The sequence below is a fragment of the Nicotiana sylvestris genome, chromosome 2 (assembly GCF_000393655.2).
Source record: "Nicotiana sylvestris chromosome 2, ASM39365v2, whole genome shotgun sequence".
NCBI classification, from domain to species: domain Eukaryota; kingdom Viridiplantae; phylum Streptophyta; class Magnoliopsida; order Solanales; family Solanaceae; genus Nicotiana; species Nicotiana sylvestris.
The window spans coordinates 43,449,992-43,461,167 of record NC_091058.1 but is presented as its reverse complement, the minus strand read 5'-3'; the positions used below and the strand labels follow the sequence as shown (position 1 = coordinate 43,461,167).

At 39.3% G+C, this 11,176-nt stretch overlaps 2 protein-coding genes across 2 annotated transcripts; both read left to right on the top strand.

Moving 5' to 3' along the window:
- The first annotated feature begins 4,173 nt into the window (after positions 1–4,173).
- On the top strand, positions 4,174–5,523 carry LOC104218225 (probable LRR receptor-like serine/threonine-protein kinase At3g47570). Its single transcript, XM_070165666.1, has 3 exons — positions 4,174–4,900; positions 4,952–5,242; positions 5,330–5,523. The coding sequence occupies exons 1-3, from the start codon at positions 4,174–4,176 to the stop codon at positions 5,521–5,523; spliced, it is 1,212 nt and encodes a 403-aa protein (XP_070021767.1).
- A 3,868-nt stretch (positions 5,524–9,391) lies between these two features.
- Positions 9,392–9,910, top strand: LOC138884648 (probable LRR receptor-like serine/threonine-protein kinase At3g47570). Its single transcript, XM_070165660.1, has one exon. The coding sequence runs from the start codon at positions 9,392–9,394 to the stop codon at positions 9,908–9,910; it is 519 nt and encodes a 172-aa protein (XP_070021761.1).
- The last annotated feature ends 1,266 nt before the right edge of the window (positions 9,911–11,176 follow it).

Sequence of the window (11,176 nt, the reverse complement as noted above, 5' to 3'; positions counted from 1 at the left end):
AAGAGACGGTTGACCGACTACGACCCATTGTGGATAAGGTGCCTGATCTAAGCAACAACCTAGTGCAAAGGTTGGACGACCTGGACCGCAGAATGCGGAAGGCGAAAAATGACATTGCAAACATCAGTCGCAACTCTGAGGATGACTGGTAAACGACAACCATTGAAATTGCCAATATTCATGGCAAATTTGAGGACCTCCAACAGGAGCGTGCCGACGATTACCCATCGGAAATAGGAGGCAGACAGACTAACTGCCATGTAGCAAACCATAGACAACTTGATGGGCCAGCTCAACCTTGTCAATGCTGCTCTACAGATCCTGCTTTGAGGAGGCGACAACCACATCAGGGGTGCAACAAATCTCACCCCCGTTCCACAGAAACTTAAGATATCATAGCCAAAGTCATACGACGGATCCCAGGATGCTAAAGAAGTGGAAAACTTCATCTTCGACATCGAACAATACTTCGATGCCGTGGGCCATTTGGAAGAATCCAAGAAAGTAGCAACTACTTCCATGTATCTTCAGGGCGATGCCAAACTTTGGTGGCGGGTCAAATACGAAGCCATCAGGGCCGGTGAAGATACTCTCCAGACATGGGACAAATTGAAGGCAGTCATATGCCTGCAGTTCTTCCCCGAAAATGTGGAATACAATGCAAGGAGGAAGATACGGGAGCTCCAGCACACCAGGTCAGTGCGGTAGTACGTGTGCGAATTCTCCGCACTCATGTTAAACATACGCGAAATGGGGGACAAAGACAAACTCTTCGCATTCATAAAAGGTTTGAAACCTCATGCCCGCATGGAACTACAAAGACAACGGGTAGACACCCTGCCCAAGGCCATTCAAGCTGTAGAATGCCTTGGCGATTATCATTTGGGAACTCAGAATGACAGGCCCTAGCCGCCTGTCCGAGAGGGATACAACGGTAACCATCCCAGCAATGGTGGACCAGGCAAAAGTGGGGGAGATCGGAGTGCATCCAAGACTAAGACTCCTTCCTCAAGCAGCGACAGCGCTGCATCCATCAGCAATGATCAGGGGAGAAAGCCTCCTTCAGAATGCCATCATTGTGGTGGGGCACATTGGAACAATTAATGCCCAAACATAAAGATCAACGCTCATCAGACTGTCGAGGATGAACCAGATGCATCAGACTCATCTGACGAAGAACTGGTAGGCGCCTTCAATGCAATTGTTGGCTCTATCCAAGATGCCTTAGCGGGGACCAGTACATGTTCTCCTAAGAAAATCTCAAGCCCAACCACAAAAAAAGAGAAGGAAAAGATGGACGGGAGGCCTCCTAAACATGCGAGGACTCTAATGTTCGTCGAGCTAAAACTCAACGGCAAACCCATCAAGGCACTGATAGATACAGGTGCTACCCACAACTACTTGGCTTCAACTCAAGTAGAGCGCCTTGGTATAGTTGTGCAAAAGAACAAAGGCTGCGTGAAAGCCATCAACTCGCCACCCCAAACATTGGGTGGAATAGCTACAGATGTCCATGTGAAACTTGGCCCATACAAAGGAAGCATCGACTGGCGTATCGCAATTATAGATGACTTCGACATGATAGTGGGTTTAGCATTCATGAGGCAAACCAATACCATACCGGTACCAAATGCCAACATGCTCCTGATGATGGGAGAAAACGGGGCCAAGCCCTACACCATACCATGCATTTCCATAAAGATGGCCGCTGGAAACATCTTGGTCATGCAGTTGGAGAAGGTAGTCAACAGACATAAACCCCTGGTTCCGACTATCCCCCGCAACAACAATCAACCATCATGTCATCGGCCTTAAAAGACTGGTGATGCCCCTCAGCAGGTGAAGACTTGTTAGCCATGCCACAAAGACAAGTCGGATCCCTCATCACAAACAGGACCCTTGCAGCCATTACGTGTCCCACAGAGACCATGGGAAAGTGTTTCCCTCAGATACATCACAGGATTGCCCCAAGTTAGGAATCTTGCATCTATATTGGTTGTCATAGATCGGTTTTCAAACTGTGAAACCCTCATAGCATCCCCGCAAAACATCTCAGCGGAAGACACAGCTCTACTCTTCTTATCGCACATTGTCAAACATTGGGGCCTGCCCAAAGACATCATTAGTGGGCGCGACTCACGCTTCACTAGCAACTTTTGGACCCATCTCTTCAATTGCTTTGGGTCAACCTTGAGTCACAATTCAAGCACACATCCACCATCGGATGGCCAAACAGACCGGTTTGATGACATGCTGGATGAATATCTCCGCCACTTTGCAATCGGATCACAGAAGCATTGGGTGAAGTTTCTGGATGCTGCTCAACTGTGTTTCAACTCTGAAAAGTGCCATCATACAAACAAAAGCCCTTTTAAAATTGTTACTGGACAGCAAACGCTTCTCCCGCTGATGGTGAATGCATCAACCATGCTAAAATCTCCTCGAGCTGCCAACTTCTCGAGTGAGTGGGAGCGCAACAAAGGGATAGTGCAGAGCTATCTCGTCAAAGCCCAAGAGCGGCAAAAAGGTTCACCGAACAAAATCTTTGCTTTGCCCAACATTAGGCAGGAGACAAAGTAATGTTGAGCATTCCAAAGCGGTACTTGTTTGCAGAGAGGACCCATGACCCTCGCCTGTAGCAAAAATACATCGGGCCCCTATCCATTGAAAGACGCATTGGGAAGTCCACATACTAGGTGAAAACTCTATCCTGGTGGAAGATCCATCATGTCTTCCATGTCAGCCGCATGCAATCATTTCATCGCTTCCAAAGCAAGCACAGAGCGCAGAGGGGCACAGACCTCCCAACCAATAGCCATCAGATCAATCATCATCATCATCAGCATCATAAGGCTCCGAGGATGGCACCAACGTAGGTGGGGGAGAATGTCATGGGCCGCTTTCCATACACCACCCATGACCCCTTGGTCGCGCCCCATGGTAGCCTAGCAAGCCTCACAATGCCTAGCGCCATGCGGCCCCGTGGTCTCGGCAGCACCAAGTGACAAGCGAACAAGCGCCTCTGTCGCCCCACCGATAACTCTCGCCAGCACCTAGTGGTTGGCCAATGACAACAGTGTCGCGCGCCTTGACAATGCCCCGCGCGCAGATCCTGATGCCTCGCCAGTGCCCAGCTGCAAGCCCATTCCATCAGCGCCTTGCACACTGACCCTGATGCTAAGCATCAGCGCCCAGCTGCAGGCAAATACAACAAGTGTCGTGCGTGCTCCCACAGCACCGCGCGCGCAGACCCTGACCCGCCAGACAAAGATGTTGCCATCAGACTTGTTTTTACTTTGTAATAAACTAAGTCCTTTTCATTGTAATAATAGGCTAGTTTTACATCATTTTTATTCAGTATGCTTTTACCGCTTTATTAAGTCAAGTCATGTAACTTTGGTTTATTTTTTTTAAGCATTATTAGAGGGGATCAAGCAATCATTTCTCTGTACTGATGTATCTCCCCCTCGACACCGCATCTTTTGTAATCAGCTTTCATTCATCAATAAAATTATCATCATAATTCAAAACTCAATTCTCTCTCAACTTTCGCAATTACTCATAACATTGGTTTTCCTGCACGGCACTGACAATCTAGTCTAGCGTGCGGAGGGGACCTCATTGGCAGACAACAACTGCACTGACGTCGGTTGCTTAGCCTTACGTTGCCCTTCCAAGGAACATCAGGAAGGCGCCACGTAACATTACACATAACAAAATTGTAGTAAGTAGTCCTTTACCATCTTCTATTGAAAGGACTAAGGCTGGTTTTCGTCATCAAATTTAATGATTCAAATTGACTATTCTGCAGCATTTAAATGTCATAGCTAAAACAACTTGATTGACTTCAAGAATGGAAGTCTTCTTATAGGTTTGTTTTTTCCCCTCAAATAATTGATCCAAGATGTATATATACCCCACAAACCAATGGAAAATATCTTTGATAACATCAACTCCATCCAGATATGTTTGAAAATGGAAACCATTTTCGACCATTTATTATATTAGTATCATTTATCATCAGAATTAATCTTCTATGAAGAATGAGATAACATACAAAGATAACTAATTAAAGTGTGTAAGAAGAAATAAAAGGAGAACTTAGAAACATTTATAGCATATGTCCCAAATTCTCACTACTACTTCTCGGAACCTAGTTCTATTTTCAAACCAATGACACTCATGGAGAAATTCTTGTTCTATTCTCAACTAGCAGTCTTGTTGCTTCAATATGTAATGACTAGTTCAGCCATCAAGACCGAAATCAACATTACAACTGATCAATTAGCTCTTCTTTCCTTGAAATCTCAGATCATTTCTGATCTTTTTGAGCTCTTGGCCAAAAGCTGGTCTCAGGATACTTCTGTTTGCAATTGGATTGGAGTCACTTGTAGCTCTCTGCACCATAGAGTGACTTCCTTGAACATCTCCAACATGGATCTAATAGGAACCATTCCTCAATATTTTGGAAACCTCACATTTCTTGTTTCTCTTGACTTGAGAAGCAACAGTTTCTATGGCACTCTACCTCAAGAAATGGCTCATTTGCATCGACTAAAGTTTGTTAGATTGAGTTATAACAATTTTAGCGGTGAAATTCCTTCTTGGTTTGGTTTCTTTGCTCAACTTCATGTTCTTACTCTAAGGAATAACAGTTTTACTAGTTTAGTCCCTTATTCTATTTCTAACATTTTCAATCTTGCGACTTTGGATTTAGCCTTCAATGCTTCAGAGGGACAGATCCCAAAAGACATTGGAAACCTTAAAAATTTGAGGGGTTTAAGCTTTGAAAGCAACATTCTTACAGGTTCTATTCCTCCATCCTTCTCAAATGCCTCAAAGCTAGAAACTTTGATTCTTTCTAAGAATTTCCTTCATGGAAACATCCTAAATGGGATTGGTGATTTTCATAACCTCAACTGGTTGACTATAGAAACTAATTAGCTTTCAGGTTCTATATCATTCTCAATTTTCAACATTTCCACACTTGAGACTGTTGGAGTTTCCAAAAATAGTTTATCTGGTAGTCTCCCTAATGATTTATGTGATCGTCTTCCGATACTCAAAGGGCTTTATCTTTCCTTTAATAAGCTACGAGGTCATATGCCACCAAGCTTGTCAAGATGTTATAAACTTCAGTTATTTTCTCTATCAAATAATGAATTTGATGGACCAATACATAGTGAAATTGGGACGTTAAGTAACTTGCAGACATTATATCTTGGATTTAACCGTTTCACGGGTATGACACAAGGTATTTCTTTTTTTAATTCTAATAAGTTATGAGGTCTTTCATTTTCTTTTTCCTTTTTTTTAGCTACTTATACAGGATGTTGTCACATGATTGCAGGGGAAATACCACAGGAAATTGGGGATCTTGTTAATTTGATAATGATATCTATGGAGAAAAACCAGCTTACAGGCCCTATACCCATGTCCATATTCAATATTTCCTCACTACAACTTCTGTCACTGCAGGACAACAATCTAACTGGATCATTACCAAGGGAAATTGGAAATTAACTATGCTTCAACGTCTATATCTTGGTAGAAACATGCTAACAGGTATACAACCACAGAAGTTAAAATGTTTGTTATGTTGAACTACCTTCCTGAAGATCATTAGTTCTATATAAATTTGGCAGGTGAAATACCAAAAGAAGTAAGCAATCTCATCGAGTTAGAGGACTTTGATTTGGGGAGAACAGATTGAGTGGTTCATTTCCAGTGGGGATTTTCAACATCTCAGGACTGAGATTGATTAATCTTACAGATAATAATATATTGGGAACCATCCCATTGAATATAGGTTCTATGCTTTCCAACATTGAACTTCTTTATCTAGGTGGCCTAACTAACTTAGTTGGTACTATACCTCATTCACTCTCAAATTGCTCAAAACTTACTATTCTAGATTTTTCTCTGAACAAACTGTACGGCTCGATTCCCAACTCTCTTGGAGATTATGTTACTCGGACTCTTCAAAAATGTTGTTGGGTTCGTGTCAGATCCTTCAAATTTAGTGCATTTTTGGAGGATCCGACAAGGGTATGGGATCACTTTTAGAGAGTCCGAGCAACATAGCTTGGAGATTTGACACTCCTAGAGACTCTAAACTTGATGGAGAACAATTTGAGCAGTGACCAGTCTTCTCAGGAACTCAGTTTGTTAACTTCCTTAATGAATTGTAGAAATCTAAAAGAACTTAGAGCCTGTTTTGATTAGCTGATTTGAAGTAGCTGATAAGCATTAGGCGATGAAAAAACACTTTTAAGTGCTAAAACTGATTTAATAAATAAGCAGTTACGTGTTTGGATACAAGTACTGAAATTGATAATAAGTTGTTGCAGTATTTGATAAAAAAGTGCTGATGAGCTTTTTTCTGTTAAAATGACTTACATAACCTTATAACTGTTTACACTTATAAGGGCGTAATTTTTTGAATATTTTAGATTCCAGATCAATTCAAATACAAAATATTCTATTTGTTATTTTATTTTAGATATAATTGTGCTTAGATAAAAAAAATTATGATAAATATAATTTATTTTATGATAAGCATATAATTATAAGTTATAATAATTAATGAATTGACAAAAAAATTTCAGTCAAAAATAAACCTAAATAGGACAAGATATTTGAAGAGAAACAAACACTGTCTTTATCACAACAACACTTAGAAAGTAATACAACAAAAATTCTGATATGTCCTCATTTATTATATACAGTTCAAAGATTAATACACAACCACATAGATACAAATAAACAAAGGAATAGAGAATTTACTCATCTTAAATAGTCAATGAGAATTCAAGACTTGAAGAGGCGAGGGTTTAGGTTGAAACAATACTTGAGGCATTGAGTATTGATGTAAGAGTTTTTTTTTCTAAAAAAGAATATTTTAAGGATAAAATAGTAAAAATCTTGGTCAAATTTAAAGTGCTTATAAGCTGAAAATTCATAAGCTGAGAGTGACTAGATTATGGCTTTTGGCTTATTTTTGACATATAAGCACGTGGTTTACAAGCACTTTTAACTTTACCAAACGCGTAGATAAGCAGAAAAGTGCTTATAAGCTAGTTTGGTCAGCTTATAAACTTAGTCAAGCACCCTCTTAGTCTTTCCTTTAACCCTCTAAATGGTATGCTTCCAGCCTCAGTTGGGAACCTTTCAACTTCTACAACAACAATAACAACAACAACATACCTAGTAAAATCTCACTAGTGGGGTCTGTGGAGAATAAGATGTACGCAGACCTTACCCCTACCCCGGAAGGGTAGAGGGGCTATTTCCGGGAGACCTTCGGCTCAACAGAAGAAATAATAATATTAGAAAAAGGTAGAATTCCAAATGAAATTGGAAAATTAAGCAGCTTAATATTTTGGCGAAATACATAAATAGCCCCTTCAAGTTGTCCTCAATGATCATTTGAACATTTAAACTAACCTAATGACTATTTAGACACTTTTATTTGACAAAAGTGTATTTATTGGACACTTAAGTCAAGCAGACCTCATGCGTGACATACACTTGTTGCTGACATGGCAAATGCGCAAATTAAATAAGAACACATGTAATTTTAAATAAAAATAATTTCACATGTAATTAAGAAATACTAAAAAAGACTAAAACATAATTTTTCAATTCTTCCAAACACAGAATTTCCCCTCCCCCTCATCTTCTTCTTCACGGCCTCCTCTCTCCTTCATCACAAACACCCTTTTTTTAATCTCCATACCAAATTTAATCTTTTCTACTCAAATCAATTTAGCCTAAGTTAAAGTAATGCTTGTTTTTCGGAAAAGTCAACTTCATGGAATGGAATTATGATAAGCCATAACAAGGTATTTTCTGGAAAAATCAAACGTCACCGGAAAAAGAAAATTTTTTTGCCGTTTTTGTTCTATTTCCTCTTCTTCTTCCAGATTTTTTTTTGTCATTTACTTTTGCCGCGAATTCAATTTGATTCTTTTCTCATTCTTTAACTTAGATGATTGCAGTGCATGCTTCTTCGTGAATTTCTACTTTTTAAGGTAAAATTTTCTGTACACTTTGGATTTGGTATTATGGGTTTGCTATTATTTATAGATTGTGTAATTATAGAAAAACAATACTTTTGCCTAATTTTTCTTTCTTTGCTTTTTTGTTAAGGCGGAGCTCACATGAGATTGTTGGCTTGTTTCCTTAATCCTGTGGTGGATTTATGGCAGACGGTAGCCCTAAAATGAGTATGAGCTGTTGGTGTTATGTTGGAGGAAGATTGGTTGGTGGAGATGAATTTTTGGGGGAGACGGTGAACATTTTTTGGAGGAAAAAAAGGAAAATGTGGTGTGGGCCACACATAAAAATAACTTGAGCTGAAAATAAAAGAAAACAACATTATTTAGAGTCCTCACGCGCTCAATGCTTAGTGAGGCACAATTAATTTGCCATGTCAGCACAAGGTGTTTAAAAGGCACACACTTCTATCAAATAAAAGTATCTAAATGGCTATAGGTTAGTTTAAATGTTCAAATGATCGTTGTGGACAACTTGAAGGAGCTATTTATGTATTTTGCCTAATATTTTTGTTTCTCTATGGGAACAGCTTGACCGGATCAATACCCATAACACTTGGCAACTTAATCAGGCTACAACAACTGTCTCTGGCCAGCAATAATCTAACATGATCCATTGGAGACAGTGGCGGAGCCAGAATTTCATCAAGGGGTGTCAAAATATAAATAATTAGGGAGTCAACGTATAGTAAATATACATAAAATAAAAAAAACTATCTAGCAATATAGTGTAATTTTCCGACGAAGGGGTGTCGCTTGACACCCCTTGGTTCAATGTGGCTCTGCCACTGATTGGAGATAGCCTATGTAAATTGCAGAACTTGGGTAGCATATATTTGGGTGAAAATCAACTTTCAGGGCTTGTTCCTAAATGTTTAGGGAATGTTACTTCCCTTAGCGAGATAAAACTCAATTCCAACAGACTGAGTTCCACTATACCATCAAGCTTAGGTAACCTCAAAGATCTTCTGGAGCTCGGTTTATCGTATAACAACATGAGCGGCTTTTTACCTGCAGAAACTGGAAATCTAAGGGGTGTGATACGTATAGATCTTTCTCAGAATCAATTTTCAAATGTTATTCCTAGAGAAATACATGCAAAATCTGATGCACCTTTCTTTGGCACAAAACAAGCTGCAAGGATCTATACCTGACTCAATTGGTAGCATGCTGAGCTTGGAATATCTAGACCCATCCCATAACAATCTATCTGGATCAATACCCATGTCCTTGGAGAAACTTCAATATCTCAACTATTTCAATATTTTTTTAACAACTTGCATGATGAAATTCCCTCTGGTGGTCCTTTCAAAAATCTTTCTAGCCAGTTATTCATGTTCAATGAAGCATTGTATGGTGCTCCAAGATTTCGTGTCCCCCGATGCCCCATTTCGTCAAACAATGGATCGAAGAGGAAGAAGTTACTTCTGATAGTTTTTCCTCTTCTGCGAGCTGCTATGATAATTGTTTTTGTAACATTGGTATTTCTACGTATGAGGTACAGAAGAGAAGGAAAGGTTCCAATTCCAGTCCAAGCTGATTTGTTGGCTACAAGGGGAAGAATTTTATACTATGAACTAGTACAAGCCACTGATGAGTTTAGTGAGAGTAATTTTATTGGTTCTGGGAGTTTTGGTTCTATTTATAAAGGTATTCTCAGAAATGGCACTATAATTGCAGTTAAAGTGTTCAACCTACAACTAGAAGGTGCATTCAAGAGTTTCGAAACAAAATGTGAAGTTCTCCCTAACCTTCGCCATAGGAATCTCACCAAAGTGATTAGTAGTTGCTCCAACCTTGACTTCAAGGCATTGGTGCTCGAGTACATGCCTAATGGGACCCTTGATAAGTGATTGTATTCACATAACCACCTCTTAGACCTCATGCAAAGACTAAGCATAATGATAGATGTGGCATGTGCATTGGAATATCTACACCATGGTTGCTCTGAACCTGTAGTTCATTATGATATGAAGCCTAGCAATGTCTTGTTAGATGAAAAGACGGTTGCTGATTAAAGTGATAAGTTGAAAACTTCTTTTAGAATTGTACTCCATGTCTTCAAATGCTCGTGCTGGTACATTAGAGTTGGAAGTTAGAGGGTCATCAAAAAATAAATTAGATCTTTCAAGAAACCAACTTACGTTATGGTTGGTTAGCTGATAACTGACTTAAAGGTCCAATCCCGAGATCATTTGGTTAGTGTTTAACCAAAAATTTGAGTCTTTGGTCAAACCTAAAAAGAAATTCGGGTTACTGATAATCAGGAGACGAAAACAAAATACTTTTGAGAATGATGGTAAAGCAGTAAATAGTTTTGTATTTCAGTAAGATCCCAATAATATTTCGTATCCTTACAGATGGTGAGTTCTTCTCCTTTTATAGATAATCCTAGGAGAAGAGGTAATGCCTTTGTCTTAATGAGGCAATTATGAGCAATAAATGACATTAAAAGAAATGTTACACAATCATTTCTTTTTAATACAAATATTCTAACGTATTTAATATTTATTGCTATATTTAAACTCTTTTACGTCATCAGATTCGTATCTTCAACTTCTTCCGATCTTCGGTCTTTAGATGACTTGGATAGGTACGAAACTCGTACCTATTTTAGTAACGGTCCGCACCAATGTTGCTTTCTTTTTCCCTTATCTGTTGTCACCCGTGCCTCTTGGCTATTTATTGGATTTTGACCGTTTGACCAGTCTACGTGTCATGCCACATCACCTACAATGTAAATTCAGTCTTTTCCTAATACAGATAGTCCCCCCACTTTCCATTTATTTATCAAGTAAATAATTGGGAAGTGGATTTTCATAAAAAAGGAATTTTTGTCGTAATTAATATTACGACAAATACTGAAGCTTCAATTGTCCCTTCCATTTAATGCTTTACATACGTGTCACCTTCTGATTGATTCTGCAATTCTACCCCCTTTTTCGAGACTTCTTCATTCACACTATTCACGAAATGATAGTTGCCTTTATTATAGGCTTTCCTTCATTGCACTTCTAAGTTTGACGGTTGTCATTATAAGCATTTTTAACCCTCTTTCGTTTACCTTCTTCTTCATAGATCTTCAACAAGCAATTTCTTACTTACTTGTATTTTCTCTC